The sequence below is a fragment of the Armigeres subalbatus genome, unplaced genomic scaffold (genome assembly GCF_024139115.2).
Source record: "Armigeres subalbatus isolate Guangzhou_Male unplaced genomic scaffold, GZ_Asu_2 Contig857, whole genome shotgun sequence".
NCBI lineage: Eukaryota > Metazoa > Arthropoda > Insecta > Diptera > Culicidae > Armigeres > Armigeres subalbatus.
The window spans coordinates 1,755,657-1,773,440 of record NW_026943653.1 but is presented as its reverse complement, the minus strand read 5'-3'; the positions used below and the strand labels follow the sequence as shown (position 1 = coordinate 1,773,440).

The window sequence follows — 17,784 nt, the reverse complement described above, 5'->3', positions numbered from 1 at the left end:
ACCGAAGTGAACTCTCGAGAAAATCTAATTTGTTCTGATTTCTTATAACCACGAACCGTGCTTTTGTGTTCGTGAAAAGTTTCGGAAAGATCATCGCCATGGAGATCTGTCAAGAAGAAGCAGAGTCATGGCTTGCTGTCGCCGATTGACACGCTGAGGTATGAATCTATGAACACACACTGAGGTACTTAAATCAAACCCCACATTCTCCTTCTTTTCTCATCAAAAACGCAAAAAAAAAATCTTCTAGCACAGGGTTATTTGAACCTGGGTTACTAAAACGAGACGATGGTGAACATTTGTTGCATTTGAGAAACCGATTTATACCTTCGAAAACAAAACACCAAAATAAACTGGTCTCAACGTCAAGGTGTTAATCCCAAAGCAATAATCTTCTTCTTCTTCTTATTGGCATTACATCCCCAAAATGGGACATTGCCGCCTCGCAGCTTAGTGTTCACTTAAGCACTTCCACAGTTATTAACTGCGAGGTTTCTATGCCAAGTTACTATTTTTGCATTCGTATATCATGAGGCTCATACGATGCTACTTTTATGCCCAGGGAAGTCGAGAAAATTTTCAATCCAAAAATTGCCTAGACCGGCACCGGGAATAGAACCACCGACGAACCGACGTTTCACTCCATGGTAAATAAATCAAATTTGCTGCCCACGACGCCATGATGAAAAATCATCGAACACTACCGCCATCCGCATAATGGCTCGCAAAGTTTTCATAGCTCAGCCACCAACCTACGTGTATAAACATTGCAACGGAGTTGTGTCTTAGCTCATTTGACAGGAGCGATCGCCCGAAAAAGCAAATGACATGACCGTTAAAAAGTTTGAGACAACCAGAGAGCGCCAGTGACTCGTCGGAACGTCGGTGATAGAACCCAGCCACCCTCAGCATGGTCTTGCTTTGTAGCCGCGCGTCTTACCGCACGGCTATGGAGGCCCCAAAGCAATAATATAGAAGTCAATAATTTTATAGTTCTTATAGATCGAGATATATCGAACAACTAGTAAGCTTCATGTGCACAAGCGACGCCAATCATTTAAATGTTAAACTAAACTGGTTTTCAGTGTTATGATATTGAAACATTATATATTGCAGCCTTAATCTGAATATCTGATTCCGTACATTTTATCCAACTTTTAGTTACGCATCTACCATCTACCTGAGTTTCATCACATGTTGACTTTCTGAACAAACGCCTAGAAAATAACTTTTTTCTTAAATTTCGCAAATTGTCGAGTGCCAATAGCTCCAAAACAAACTGGTTAAGCTACGCATAATAGATTCGAACTTCTGAATAGCTTTCTGAACTCCGGTAGCATTATTATTTTGAAAATTCCAAGATATCTGATCCAACAGATAATCGCGCTATGGCTACTAAGTCAGTGTATTCCAAAATAACTTTATGTTTGGCTTTCCAATCAATTTGTAATTTGAAATATTTCTCCCTATAAGAATTTCGTTATATCACCGCTCAACTATTAGTCTCATGCACACTAACACCGCCAAGTGGCTATATAATATCGCAATTTATTCTAACCAAATCAATGTTCGCAGGACTTTGAGATTTTCTAGATCGTCAACCATTTTTCTTTGGTCTTTCGTACGCATCTTGTAGTTTATTAAACTGCAAAACATGTTTCGGCCGCCTTTCACATACGCCTTATGATTCTCCAAACCACATTTTTTGACGGTTTTCCAGACGCGTGTTATGATTTTGCCAACCTCAAACCATTCTCCACAATTTAACCATTTGAATTTAACTCACCCTATGAAATCAGCGACAGGTTCCAAAAAAAAAGACTGGCAGGATCGTCAAAATGTGTGGCCCTAAAAAGGCCGGAACGAAATTATATGACAGCGGCTCTCCGTGGAGATCTGTCAAGAAGAGGTAGAGTCCGTAGAGTCATGGCTTGCTGCTCGCCAATTGAAACGCTGAGGTATTTTACTCAAACCCCACCCGCCTAATTACCAAAGAAAATTCGACAGCGGCTCTAGTATGAGCAAAATGTCCTTTTTTCTTGCAGAATAATGGCAAGCAATATTTTTCCACAAGGAAACATGACAGGTTCATGTAATTTGCCAGCTCTGTAATATAGACACTCCATAGGAACCTATAGTGTCTATATTCTGTACTAAAGATGCATGAATCACAAGCTAAATCTAATGAGTAAAGAAAAAATCAAGTGAGTTTAATATACAACAGGCTGCACTGGGCTGGTCACTAAGTACAAATGTTGAAAAGTTTAATTGCAAAATAAATATTCAAAAGAGAACCGAACAGAAGTCAGCGACTTTATGAAAACGCATAAAAGACTACCCACATAAAGGGGAACTGTTCTCACTGAACATATATTCATCTCATCGCGAAACAAAGAAGTACGGCACCAATTTCGTCGCTTATTTTGTCAACATGCTGAAAAACATCACCAAAATAAGAAATAAAACCAATATACCTTTCCATTGCTTTGTTTTTGTATGGGATCGGAGCCATGAGATGAGCCATGAGGAGCAGTTCCCCTACATATTCTAGTTTTATTTTGAATGAATAAATACATATATGTATCGACATGTACCTACTTATTGTCGTGTTCTCATTATGCAGAATAAAATTTTCGAAACAATCAAAACAAAACTTCTGGCTCACACCTGTGAGTTCCTCGTTAACAATCAACCAAGATTCCTAAAAGAGGGGATTAGGTCTCCTGCAGCTAGCGCGCTGGGCCAAACAGTTCGTTAGGGGCTCCATTTCCGATTTCACTTAGCGCTCAATTCCGTGCTACATGGCTAACGAGCGACTGAACTGAAATTATCATCAACTACTAGCTAAATCCCGATCCTCCAAGCTATACACGGGGCATCATCGTGGGCGCGTGGTTCAGAATCGAAATGAACTTCCATGTTCCGCTGGTTATCAGGAAGAAAGCACACCGAGCTACGGGAACGGAAAAACTTTTTTCGTGATTGCTGAAAATGGGTTAATTACACACGCGAAATACTGAAAGGATGAGAACCGACGCTCGCGCTCGCTCGTCGGTATTCATTAGCCGTTGTTCAACGGCGAGTTCGTCTTTTGGTTTAGCAAAGTTGCCCGCACCAGCCGCACGGTTTTTGCTTCGTTTCGATTTTGTTGGCGTTCCTGAATGATAAATTCCGTTCAACCCACGTGGCCCTTAAAAGAAAAGGGACCATCGTCGTCGTGCCCCCGGCAGAGCCAGCTTGGCCGGTTCAATCGTCGGCGGGAGTGAAGGGCAATAATAATTGCACGGATAAGCACAAGTTTAGCACCTCGGAAAGTTTACCGGGTCTTTTGTTTCGCAGTTTTACGATTTTTTTGTGTTGGGGGTTCGTTCTTTAAGAAATCAAACTCCCAGGCCGAAGAAAGATGCAAGTTGGAAGGTACACTGGTTGAGCAGTCGTAGTGATTGTTATAAATAAGCCCACTTTTCTCCTCGGCTGGAGAGGTTGGTCTGGGTGTCAAAACCGGCAATTTGAAATGCTTTTGTTTGAGAACGGGTTCATGGAGGGCGGAGAAAAATATCAATATTTTCAGAATAATCTTTACAAGCATTTCAAATGTTTACTGATCTCTATTTCAAACTCTGCTTAATTAGTATTAAAAGAACGAAAATTAACATTCACTGTGTTTCAAATATAGTCAGATTAAAGCAATCAGCCATGGATGCGAATATAAATGTTTCCTCTATTCTGCAGCTCAGAATCTCTACCCATTCGCGACGTTTCTGAAGAATTCCAGTTCCGCGAAGTCGTAAAAAGTTATGACCTGACAAAGAAGCTGTTGCGGTATTGGACAGATTTAAGTGTTTCAGAGCTCTCCCCAGCCATCCCCACTCTATCCTTCCTCGGTCCGGATTTATACGCACACGGTTGTAAGTTTATCGTTGATGGTCCACGAAACAAAGTCCTGGAGCTGGAGAGAAAAAATATTGACCGAACATGTAATGAGATAAAATGAAACTCGATTCTATTGATGGTCAATACGTTTTTATTAGTTTAGAAGTTTAGCTTCTCTTCCGTTCACACGGGCGGCACGAAACTTGACGGAGTGTGTTCTGGGAATAAACGATGATTGCGATAATAAAAAGCGACGACTTTGGATCTGAACTCGTTCTCGAAAGAGAGTGATAAGTGTGCCAATTGGCTATTTAGAAAACTTGCCCGGATTGAATTACGTTGAAGCTCTTCACAGGTCCATTGAGTTGAGATATAATCAAATAATACGGTGGTTCAGTTCGTTTGAAAAATTTAATCTTCTCCAAACGGTGATGCTGTAACATCCTTCTATATATTTTTTTCGTTCTCTGTATGTCCTTTTGCAGGTACTTCCGCTCCGGTGGTGCAACTGGTGAAGCACGAATCGGAAAAGGGCAACGGTGCAGTGGTGCTGAAGTGTCACACGGGAAGCTCATCCAATCATGGCAGCGGAAATGGCAGCAGCATCATCAATTCCGGAAGAGACGACGACGGAATGCACATCGAGTGGTTCAGGTACAGGTTCAGAACGTGTGTGAGCGCTGTGTGTGCGATAGACAGTAGGGTGCAACTTGATTGATCAATATTTCATCTGGAAGTATGAATGTATGATACAAACGGATATACAGTTCGCTGACGTGTTATTTAGCTGCATCAAAAGCATTGTATTCGAACACTTTTGAAGCAAGTTCAAAGTGAAAAATCGTGGCACTAACATTCACCCTAATGTTCATTCATTGGTGTTTGACGAACGAACGAATGAAAAGCATATGTGGGAGTTGGGTACGATGCAAACATCAAAAAGACGGATTGTTTCGCATCAGTGTCTGCCACCGAATCATTAAAATGAAGCTGAAATTAAAGTGTAAAAATTAAGGGACAGGAGATCGGAAATTCATTAAAATTGTGTCTATTTTATTTCCATTTTGATTTCATTGGGAAAAAAAAAACTTCCAATGCTGACAGACAGTTATTGATGTGAAGTGATTTGACTTTTGTTAGCAAAGTTATGAAGAAAACAAAAATGCACATTATTGATATTGATGTCATTGTTTTGCGTGTTAATTTGAATTTCCCATAATTCAGTGACAGACAAAGACTATCTGTTGTCTTCCAAATTTCATATGTTACCAGTTGCCGGTATTTTAGAGCTCAAGATGAATTACTACAGAGTCCAAAAATGGCCTGGCCGTGCTAGCCCTCACCTCGTGTTTTTGCTACCACAAATCTAGATCAACAATTGAAAAGGGCGTAACAGCCAAAATTCATTCATTCTGATTGCTCGTCTACATCAACAGCTATATATGTGAACAAAGGCACGGCACGGCAAATGCTGGGTAAAGCGTACCATTGGTACTTCGCGTACCTGAAGGAATAAAATAGACCCCATCTCGCGGTCCTTAGCCTCTTACCCAGCAACTCCTATCCCTACCTCCCCTGGCCGGGCCGGGATACGAGCAACCTTAGGGAAGATCGGGTAACCAACCCCGGTGGGAACTATTGTCGTATGCTGACAGGGAAAGGGGGATTTGCTCCTCTCCGGAGGTGCAAATCTTATTGAGCGTCTGTTCTCCATGTCAGGATCGGCTCACAACAGCGTCTGTTCCCCATGTTAGGGGCGGCTGATCATCGTCCGAGTGCCAGCGAGGGACTCTAAGTGAAACTGTGCACCATGGTCCACCGGAAATAAGGAGGAATGGTCCTCCGGAAATTTAGGGGGTTTGGTGTCAGGCCCTGCAAGCCAGCCTTTAAAAAATCATAAGCAACGAACAATCAACAAGAGAGTACGGACCGGAACCATCGGCGAAGACCACTGCGACGAAAAGGGACTAGCGATTGGAAACTCGGTTCGTGGAACTGCAAATCTCTCAACTTCATCGGGAGCACACGCATACTCACCGGTGTGCTCAAGGATCGTGGATTCGGCATCGTAGCGCTGCAGGAGGTTTGTTGGAAGGGATCAATGGTGCGAACGTTTAGAGGTAATCATACCATCTACCAGAGCTGCGGCAACACACACGAGCTGGGAACAGCTTTCATAGTGATAGGCGATATGCAAAGGCGGGTGATCGGGTGGTGGCCGATCAATGAAAGAATGTGCAGGTTGAGGATCAAAGGCCGGTTCTTCAACTTCAGCATAATCAACGTCCATAGCCCACACTCCGGAAGCACTGATGATGATAAGGACGCATTCTACGCGCAGCTGGAATGTGAGTACGACAGCTGCCCAAGCCACGACGTCAAAATCATCATAGGAGATTTGAACGCTCAGGTTGGCCAAGAGGAGGAGTTTAGACCGACTATTGGAAAGTTCAGCGCTCACCGGCTGACGAACGAAAATGACCTACGACTAATTGATTTCGCCGCCTCCAAGAATATGGCCATTCGTAGCTACTTCCAACACAGCCTCCCGTATCGGTACACCTGGAGATCACCACTGCAGACAGAATCACAAATCGACCACGTTCTGATTGATGGACGGCATTTCTCCGACATTATCGACGTCAGGACATATCGTGGCGCTAACATCGACTCTGACCACTATCTGGTGATGGTTAAACTGCGCCCAAAACTATCCGTCATCAACAATGTTCGGTACCGACGACCGCCGCGGTACGACCTAGAGCGACTGAAGCAACCTGATGTCGCCACTGCATACGCGCAGTATCTCGAGGCAGCGTTGCCGGAAGAGGGTGAGCTCGATGGGGCCCCTCTTGAGGACTGCTGGAGTACAGTTAAAGCAGCCATTAACGACGCAGCGGAGAACAACGTCGGGTATATGGGTCAAAGTCGACGGAACGATTGGTTCGACGAAGAGTGCAGACAGATTCTGGAGGAGAAGGACCCGCCTTTTTCAGGAGAAGAAACGCCACCTGGAAGAAGCGGAGTGCGAGGAGATGGAACAGCTGTGCCGTTCTCAAGATACACGCAAGTTCTATCAGAAGCTCAACGCATCCCGCAAAGGCTTCGTGCCGCGAGCCGAAATGTGCCGGGATAAGGATGGGAGCATCTTGACGGACGAACGTGTGGTGATCGAAAGGTGGAAGCAGCACTACGAGGAACATCTGAATGGCGCTGAGAGTACAGACAGTGAAAGTCAAGGCAGCGGAGGAGATGACTACGTCAGTTCAGCGGACGATGGAAGCCAACCAGCCCCCACCTTAAGGGAAGTTAAGGATGCCATTCAACAGCTAAAGACCAATAAAGCAGCTGGTAAGGATGGTATCGGAGCTGAGCTCATCAAGATGGGCTCGGAAAAGCTGGCCACTTGCCTGCACAAACTGATAGTCAGAATCTGGGAAACCGAACAGCTACCGAAGGAGTGGAAGGAAGGGGTTATATGCCCCATCCACAAAAAAGGCGACAAACTGGAGTGTGAGAACTTTCGAGCGATCACTATCCTTAATGCCGCCTACAAAGTGATATCCCAGATCATCTTCCGTCGTCTGTCACCATTAGTGAACGAGTTCGTGGGAAGTTATCAAGCCGGCTTCGTTGACGGCCGCTCGACAACGGACCAGATCTTTACTGTACGGCAAATCCTTCAAAAATGCCGTGAATACCAGGTCCCAACGCACCATTTTATTTATTTATTATCAGACTAAGGCCGGAGTGGCCTGTGCTGCACATAAAAGACTTCTCCATTCAGCTCGGTTCATGGCTGCACTTCGCCAACCACGCAGTCTGCGGAGGGTCCGTAAGTCGTCCTCCACCTGATCTATCCACCTTGCCCGCTGTGCACCTCGCCTTCTTGTTCCCGTCGGATTGTTGTCGAGAACGGTATCGTTATCGGCGGTCACCAGTGAGCCCAAGTACACGAATTCTTCAACCACCTCGATTTCGTCACCACCGATAGAAACTCGTGGTGGGTGGCTTACATTGACCTCTCTTGAGCCTCTTCCTATCATGTACTTCGTCTTCAACGTGTTGATGACTGGTCCAATCCGTTTAGCTTCGCTTTTCAGTCTGATGTAGGCTTCCTCCATCCTCTCAAAGTTACGTGCCATGATATCAATGTCGTCGGCGAAACCAAATAACTGGACGGACTTCGTGAAAATCGTACCACTCGTGTCAATCCCTGCCCTTCGTATTACTCCCTCCAAAGCGATGTTGAATAGCAGACACGAAAGACCATCACCTTGCCGTAACCCTCTACGCGTTTCGAAGGGACTCGAGAATGCCCCTGAAACTCGAACTACGCACATCACCCGATCCATCGTCGCTTTGATCAACCGTTTCAGTTTATCCGGAAATCCGTTTTCGTGCATTAGCTGCCATAGCTGGTCCCGATCGATTGTATCATATGCGGCTTAGAAGTCGATAAATAGATGATGTGAGGGCACGTTGTATTCGCGGCATTTCTGCAATACCTGACGTATGGCGAACACCTGGTCTGTAGTAGAGCGTTCACCCATAAATCCCGCCTGGTACTGCCCCACGAACTCTCTTGCAATTGGTGTTAGTCGGCGGCATAAAATTTGGGAGAGTACCTTGTAGGCGGCGTTCAGCAATGTGATTGCGCGGTAGTTGCTACAATCCAGCTTATCGCCCTTTTTGTAGATAGGACACACGACACCTTCCATCCACTCCTGCGGCAGAACTTCATCCTCCCAAACCCTGGTAATCACCCAGTGCAGCGCTCTAGCCAGTGCCTCACCACCGTGTTTAAACAGCTCTCCTGGTAGTTGGTCAACTCCAGGGGCTTTGTTGTTTTTCAGCCGGCCGATCTCCTCCTGGATTTCCTGGAGATTCGGAGCCGGAAGTCGCATGTCCTGCGCGCGTACTCCTAGGTTCACTACCATACCGCCACCGTTGTCTGCCATATCGCCATTCAGGTGCTCTTCGTAGTGCTGCCGCCACCTTTGGATCACCTCACGCTCGTTTGTAAGAAGGTTCCCGTTTATGTCCTTACACATATCGGGTTGTGGCACGTGGCCCTTACGTGAACGGTTCAACTTCTCATAGAACTTTCGTGTATTATTAGCGCGGTACAGTTCCTCCGGCTCCTCACGGTCTCGATCTTCCTGCTGGCGCTTTTTCCTCCGGAAAATCGAGTTTTGTCTGTTCCGCGCCCGTTTGTATCGTGCCTCGTTCGCCCTCGTGCGGTGTTGCAGCAATCTCGCCCATGCTGCATTCTTCTTCTCAACTAACTGCTCACATTCGCCGTCATACCAGTCGTTTCTCTGATCCGGAGCCAACGGCCTAGTGCAGCGGTTGCGGTGCTTCCAATGGCGGATCGAATATCTCTCCAGCCATCTTCAAGAGATGCTGCGCCTAGCTGCTCTTCCGTTGGGAGTGCTACTTCCAGCTGATGCGCGTAGTCTTGGGCTAGTCTACCGTCTTGTAGCCGCCCAATGTTTAGCCGCGGCGGACGACTCCGACGCGTGTTGTTCACCGTCGAGAGTTTTGAGCGCAGACATACTGCAACGAGGTAGTGGTCGGATTCAATATTCGTACTGCGGTAAGTGCGTACGTTCGTGATGTCGGAGGAGAATTTACCGTCGATTAGAACGTGGTCGATTTGGTTTTCCGTTACTTGATTAGGTGATTTCCATGTGGCCTTGTGAATATTCTTGCGGGGGAAGAAAGTGCTTCGGACTACCATTCCGCGGGAGGCTGCAAAGTTTATGCATCGTTGGCCGTTGTCGTTCGATACGATATGCAGACTATCCGGTCCGATGACCGGTCTATACATTTCCTCTCTTCCTACCTGAGCGTTCATGTCACCGATGACGATTTTGACGTCCCGCAGTGGGCATCCATCGTATGTCTGCTCCAGCTGCGCATATAACGCTTCTTTCTCGTCGTCGGGTCTCCCTTCTTGTGGGCAGTGCACGTTGATGATGCTATAGTTGAAGAAACGGCCTTTTATCCTCAGCTTGCACATCCTTGCGTTGATTGGCTGCCACCCAATCACGCGTTGGCGCATCTTTCACAGCACTATGAAGCCGGTTCCCAGCTCGTTGGTGGTGCCACAGCTTTGGTAGAAGGTAGCCCCTCGATGCCCGCTTTTCCACACTTTTTGTCCTGTCCAGCAGATTTCCTGCAGCGCTACGACGTCGAAGTTGCGGGATGTAATTCATCGTAGATTATTCTGTCGCAACCTGCGAAACCTAGCGACTTGCAGTTCCATGTTCCAAGCTTCCAATCGTGATTCTTTGTTCGTCGCCTAGGTTGTTGCCGATTGTATCGAGTCGTATTATCTTCTATGTCGTTCGTAATAGTTGTTTTTAAAGGCGGCTTATTGGACCTGCGCAAACCATTTGTCTCGTCGGAGGGACGTCGTGTCAGGGCTGTTTAGCGTCCCACCTAACATCAGGACTTGGGCTTGTGCGCTTTGAGCGGCACACGGTCGCTTTGGCGGAGCCTACTTGCGGATACATGCAGCTTTTTATAGAGGTTTAACAGGGCCCACTGTCCAACCCCACCATATCCTAGGTAGGCGCCACAACTCGCAGATGGCCTGGGGAGGGATCGTCAAGCCCTTGGACATAGTCCCTGCTGCCTCCTGATACCGGTAGGCACCAGCATTTTTGGCGTAATTGGGTCATTTATAATTTCGCGTCAGTAGTAAGAACTATAATTGGAGGCGTAAATCAATTTAAAATATATCAGGCAGTTTGAAGATTAATGAAATTCTAGTGCATTTTATCGTCTGTTATTCTAGACCAACATTTGAAAAGGGCGTAACAGCCAAAATTTATTTCTTCTGATTCTTCGTCTACATATAAAGCTATATATGCGGACGAAGAATCAGAAGGAATAAATTTTGGCTGTTACGCCCTTTTCAAATGTTGGTCTAGTATTGAAAAGGTCACTAGGAATTTTGTGGAATATTTTTCAAATTATAACAATTGGGTGGGGGGCGGGGGGCGGTTGGCTTGTGTTTGGTTCAGTCATTCCTCCGGAATTTCCAAAGGAACTCCTATAGGCATTTTCGACATTCTTAAATTTCTGGAATTGCTTCTATGAATTTCCCAGAAAATCCTTCTAAATTAACTTCGGGGATATATCCACAATTTCCTTTGGAAATTCAAAGAAAGAATTCCAAGAAAATCCTTCGGATATTTTTTTAGGAATATAAACAGAAATTGTTTTAGGGGTACCTTCGAAAATTGCTTTAGGAGAAATCCTTCGTAAATTTCTTTGGAAATTCCTTGAGGAATTTGTTCGGAAAATAATTTAGGTAATTAATTATGAAAATTACGCCAAGAATTCAATTTGACATTCGACCAAGAATTCCTTCTAAAAATTCTCCAAAAAGGCTTTTGTGAATTTCTCCGGAAATTAACATAACATAGCATAGTTACGGTGTACTTCGTAGATTGGACACTAGTGATACTTATGTTTTTCTTTTGAAATTTCGATTCAGATTGCTATCAGAAATCAAAATGGGTGTGATCCTTGATTTTAATCTACGACAAAAATCACAAAAGCATGAGGATTACTACTCCTGGCCACGCCTCTTCAACGTAAATTGGGAGGGGGAGGAAGTGTTGATTTAGTACTTACTTAATGAGAGGCCACCGACTCAGCGACACCCCCATAAGTACCATGGAGTTAGATATTGGGGAAGTATTCGTTGGGTCAGGATTTGCTTGTAGTTTAGAGATGGTTGGGTTTCACATTTTGTAAACCCGAACCCGACCCGAACCCGATTTAGAAATTCGTTTCAAACCCGGACCCGACCTGAACCCGGGACGAAAAATCTTATCAAACCCGAACCCGACCATCTTTGCAGTCTTAAACCCGAGCTGGACCTGAATTAATATTTTGGCGGAAAACTTAAACTAGATATTTTATATTTTTCTTTACACCCAAAAGAGTATAGGCCTAAACAACGAACAAGCCTTCGATTAATCAGAAACGAATAAAAAAAAATTCAATACTTGATTTCTTAAACACGTACCCGACCCATACCCGACATTTTATCATCTCACAAACACGTACCCGACCCGAAAACGACATTGTTCTAATTTTCCAAGCCCGAACCCGACCCAAACCCGTCGGGTTCGGGTTGGGGTCGGGTTTCGGGTTTGAAAACCCGAAACTCGACCATCTCTACTGTAGTTGACTACTGATGGTAGAACAGGTGTACCAAAAGTCCACGAGACGCCCCTGATTATTATGCTTTATGAAAAATACACATATTGCCGCTCAGGTAATTGCAACAGTCACAAAACGCAACAGTGTTAATAAAAAAATACCCAATTATTGTAAATTTCTCCGGAAATTCCTCAGAGACTTCCTCCATGAAATCTTTCAGAAATCCTTTTAGTGAAGCCACACGAAATTGCTTCCGAAATTCCTGCAGTAATCATTCCGGAGAAATGTCCGAAGGAATTCCTAAAAAAAATCGAGAAATTCCTGGATGATATTCTAACGAATATCCGAAGGGATTTCTTAAGAAATTACTGGAAGAAATTTTTAAAAAAGTTAGAGGGAATTTCTAAATCAATTTCCACGGCAAATTCCGAAAGAAATTTCTGAAGGAATTCTTCTAAGCTAAGGGAATTTCTGAAGGTTTCCCTAATACAATTTTCGTAGATAGAAATTCAGACCAAGAAATTCGCTAGAAATAATTCGTTAAAGATATTTCAATGAAGTTCCACAGACGCAAGTATTCCTTAAGGATTGTTTAAGGTTTCCCTATAGGAATTTTCGAAGAAATATCTTGATGCATTTCCAAAAGAATTTCTGGATCTATCTCCTAAGTAATTTCATGTACAGAGAAATTCAAGAAATTCCTTAAGAAATTCGTTCGGAAATTCCTGAAAGGAATTGCGGTGGAAGTACGGGAGCCGAAGGAATGGAACACCTAGAAAAATTTCTGAAAATTTGCTAAGGAATTCCTGAAAAATTTTCCGGATGAGTTTCCAAAAAAAATTTAGACAAGGTACACTGGGGAAAGTGGAAAAGGAAAAATCGATAGTTCATGCAATTTAAATGATCTAAATGCATTCAATCATTATGGGCTCTCAAAAACAGTCCATTTTGCTGTGCGGTAATTCATACCATTTTAGTCGCTTGAAATTTATAAAAATAGATTTGAAATTTAGGAGTTTTTTTTCCACTTACCCTAGTGGAATGGGGTAAGTGGAAAACCCAAATTATCTTGACCTTCAATTGTGATGATAAGTGATATATGATTAAAATCAAGACGGTAATTGCTCTTAGCATCTTTTGTTCAATAATTTCATTGGACTTCTGGAATAGATCCCCAAGGAATTGTTGGAATAGCTAGGGGAGGGCTGGTTTTGTCTTCTCGAACACTAAGTGTACGTAAAATCTGTATGTTTGCCCCAAAGATAAACTTTTTTGAGGAAGAATGAGACTTACAGTGTTATAAACTTATCGACTCAGTTTCAGAGATGCATCCTGAACAGAACATGAGCCAAGAGCGTGCCTTGGTGTTCTTAGTTTTGAACTCTGAACACTGTTCAGGGTACTTAGATTTGGAACTATGCAAAAACATACACCATACGTGTTCCAATACCAGTCGAAAAATGTGTAGCATGCCGACGCTTGAATTTGTTTTCCTAGGATACAAGTTGCTAAGTTAGGTTAGTGCTCTTGAACAGTGTGCTGTGTTCAAAACGTTTTGAACACGAACACACGTTCTCGTGTTCAGATGCATCTCTGCTCAGTTTAATGAATTGAAATTATGTCTGTGTGTGCGTGTTTGCTTGTATGTGTGTGTGCAATACAGGTACAAATTTATCACCTATTTTTCATGCACTTGTCCCTAACCGCGCTGTTCGCAACAAATCGTATTAAACGGCGAAACTTATCTTCTTATCTATCTATATAATAAAAATGAAATGGTCTGTGTTCGTATCCGCATAACTCGAAAACGGCTGGATGGATTTTCTTCATTCCTTCAGCAAATATGTTCGTTATCGTTTCCGACGGGTTTATATGATATTTCCTCATGCGAAAACTATTAATAAAGTTGAGTAAATCGTAAAAAACTAAAATTAAGATTCGTATGGAAATTTCGCATGGGCAGTTCACAACGCGCATTTTCGCCTACTATGCAGGACAACGTCTGCCGGGTCGACTAGTTATGAATATAAATGAATATGTTCACTTCATTTATTTAGTTTACATCTAAACAGATAACACTGAATCAACAATTTGACGCCACAATACACGGTTCGAGGCCGCATCTCTCCATCCTCGGATACGCACCACGCGCGCCTGGTCTGCCCATCTCGCTCGCCTGCCGAATCGGAAGCGAACACCATCTTTGCAGGGTTGCTGTCCGGTATTCTTGCATCATGTCCTGTCTATCGTACCCTTCCGGCTTTAGCTACCGTCTGGATACTGGGTTCGCCGTAGAGTTGGGCGAGCTCATGGTTCATTCTTCGCCGCCGCACACCGTCTTCTTGCACACCGCCAAAGATTGTCCTAAGCACCCGTCTCTCGAATACTCCGAGTGCTTGCAAGTCCTCCTCGAGCATTGTCCATGTTTCATGTCCGTAGAGGACAACCGGTCTTATTAGCGACTTGTACATGACACATTTGGTGCGGTGGCGAATCTTTTTCGACCGCAGTTTCTTCTGGAGCCCGTAGTAGGCTCGACTTCCACAGATGATGCGCCTTCGTATTTCACGACCAACGTTGTTGTCAGCCGTTAGCAAGGATCCGAGGTAGACGAATTCCTCGGCCACCTCGAAGGTATACCTGTCTATCGTAACACTGCTTCCCAGGCGGGCCCTGTCGCGCTCGGTTCCGCCCACAAGCATGTACTTTGTCTTTGACGCATTCACCACCAGTCCAACTTTTGTTGCTTCACGTTTCAGGCGGATGTACAGTTCTGCCACCTTTGCAAATGTTCGGCCGACAATGTCCATGTCATCCGCGAAGCAAATAAATTGACTGGATCTGTTGAAAATCGTACCCCGGCTGTTACACCCGGCTCTTCGCATGACACCTTCTAGCGCAATGTTGAACAACAGGCACGAAAGTCCATTAAGTTGTCTTAGTCCCCGGCGCGATTCGAACGAACTGGAGTGTTCGCCCGAAATCTTCACACAGTTTTGCACACCATCCACCGTTGCTTTGATCAGTCTGGTAAGCTTCCCAGGGAAGCTGTTCTCGTCCATAATTTTCCATAGCTCTACGCGGTCTATACTGTCGTATGCCGCCTTGAAATCAACGAACAGATTATGCGTTGGGACCTGGTATTCACGGCATTTTTGAAGGATTTGCCGTACAGTAAAGATCTGGTCCGTTGTCGAGCGGCCGTTAACGAAGCCGGCTTGAAAACTTCCCACGAACTCATTCACTAATGGTGACAGACGACGGAAGATGATCTGGGATATCACTTTGTAGGCGGCATTAAGGATGGTGATCGCTCTAAAGTTCTCACACTCCAGCTTGTCCCCTTTCTTGTAGATGGGGTATATAACCCCTTCCTTCCACTAATCCGGTAGCTGTTCAGATTCCCAGATTCTGACTATCAGTTTATGCAGGCAAGTGGGCAGCTTTTCCGGGGCCATCTTGATGAGCTCAACTCCGATACCATCCTTACCAGCTGCTTTATTGGTCTTTAGCAATTGAATGGCATCCTTAACTTCCCTCAAGGTGGGGGCTGGCTGGCTTCCATCGTCCGCTGAACTGACGTAGTCATCTCCTCCACTGCCTTGACTTTCACTACCTGTACTCTCAGCGTCATTCAAGCGTTCCTCGTAGTGCTGCTTCCAGCTTTCGATCACCACACGTTCGTCCGTCAAGATGCTCCCATCTTTATCCCGGCACATTTCGGCTCGCGGCACGAAGCCTTTGGGGGATGCGTTGAGCTTCTGATAGAACTTGCGTGTTTCTTGAGAACGGCACAGCTGTTCCATCTCCTCGCACTCCGCTTCTTCCAGGCGGCGTTTCTTCTCCTGAAAAAGGCGGGTCTACTGTCTCCGCTTCCGTCTATAACGTTCCACGTTCTGCCGGGTACCTTGTTGCAGCGCGACCGCCTGCGCTGGGTCCTTCTCCTCCAGAATCTGTCTGCACTCTTCGTCGAACCAATCGTTCCGTCGACTTCGACCCATATACCCAAATGAATATGTATTATGGAATATATTTACCTATCAGTGTTATTTTTATCTTTCTTATAATATTTTTTCATATGTAAAACATGTGAAAGGCATTAATACCGATAGGTGAATTAATCAGGCGTTTTCTTATGTGAAGTCCAAATACCACTGAAATCACACCGGAAAAAGAAACAATTTATCCAAGTAAGAATTGAACCGGTGCCAGCGAAAGTGGTACATAAACCATTTTTGTCAATTTTGAGTTTTTTGTACCAACGGATTCTATTTGCAAATATCTAGTAAGGGAATAACGAAAAAGTGATTTTTGGCAACTAAATTTGAAGATATGCATATTTTATTTTCTGGTATATATCACAATGGCCATTTCGTTACCAGAAAAAGTGATACATGTACAGTTCCACCCACTAAAATCAGAATATTTAAAAGAAAATTTGGCAACATGACTGTTTTCACAACAGATTTTAATCCTATTTTTAATTTCAAGATAATTTACTGCCGTTTAGAATGATTTAAAAAATGTACATGTACCACTTTTACTGTCAACGTTTTTCGATTTCTGTTTCATTTTGTTCCCATTAATAGTGGTACATGTGCAATTTGTTCCAATAAACTTGTAATTTGTCATAAACTTCGCTTATTTTTTATTGGTACAGTTTAGTTGCAAAAAAATGCAAATATGAATTTATTATTCGATGTTTTTGAGAAAATGCGTCTCCTGAAAAAAATATTCAATGTAACATGTACCACTTTCGCTGGCACCGGTTCAATTGATTTCATGAATGCAAAACTTGACTTCTCGCGAAACCTAAAATGACAGCTCCAGCGTAAACTGTGTTAGTGTATGTATAACACAGATTTTAACATAGTATTAGTGTGAACATTAAAGAATATTTTTGCTCAATGTTATGGTGTGGTAAAAACTGTAAAATCTGTTGAAAATCTCCGAGTCGATTTTTACACTTGACGAATTTCGCGCCAACTCGACCAGCGGTTGGCAGCACCATCTCAGAATCGAATGAAACTTGGTGGGCATAAAGATATGGCATTTCTAAGCCACTCTGCATACTCAATTTTTCAAAAATTGTCAAGAGTAACATTTGATGAGGGCCTAATTTTTTTTCCTGGATTTTTTATAAATCGATGTAACTCTAAAATGACAAGACCTACAAAAAAGTGCTGTATAGCGGACTGTCGTGAAATTCCCAGAAGATTTTTGGAAAAATATCCAAAAAATAAAATACCGATTTCTACACTGAAAAAAATTAGTTTTAAAATTAGTTTTAAAAAACCTCATCTCAGAAATCCATGAAATTTTTTCTGCAGATAGGTATTTTAATTATCTAACTTTTCTGGCAATAATGTTCCTGTGACATATTTTAGGAAAAAAAGTTTTTCTAACAAAAACTTTTTTCATGTCCATATTGAGTGAAAATTTATCAGCGTGTTTTATGCCTACAGCGCCAATTATAGGTTCAGCAGCACATTTTGGAAGTATAAAAATTTGTTTAGGAAGCAGTTTAGCATAATCTAACATTAATCTGGACCAACATTTGAAAAGGGCGTATATTTTCCTAGATTGCTTATATCAACGTTACACACAAATGACCAGATTTACAAAATTGTGATGTTTGATGGACTATTGTAAATTTGTCTGAACTATGAAGTTTGAAACATAAAAGAGCGTTTCGTTCACCGAGAAAATAAATTATTGAATGTAAAG

At 43.5% G+C, this 17,784-nt stretch overlaps 1 protein-coding gene across 1 annotated transcript in view; it reads left to right on the top strand.

Moving 5' to 3' along the window:
- LOC134204725 (tyrosine-protein kinase-like otk) overlaps window positions 1-17,784 on the top strand; it is an 82,431-nt gene that overhangs the window by 26,434 nt on the left and 38,213 nt on the right. Inside the window, exon 2 of the mRNA XM_062679501.1 lies at window positions 4,359-4,527. Coding sequence (XP_062535485.1) covers window positions 4,359-4,527 — 169 coding nt within the window. The remainder of the gene's footprint in view (window positions 1-4,358; window positions 4,528-17,784) is intronic.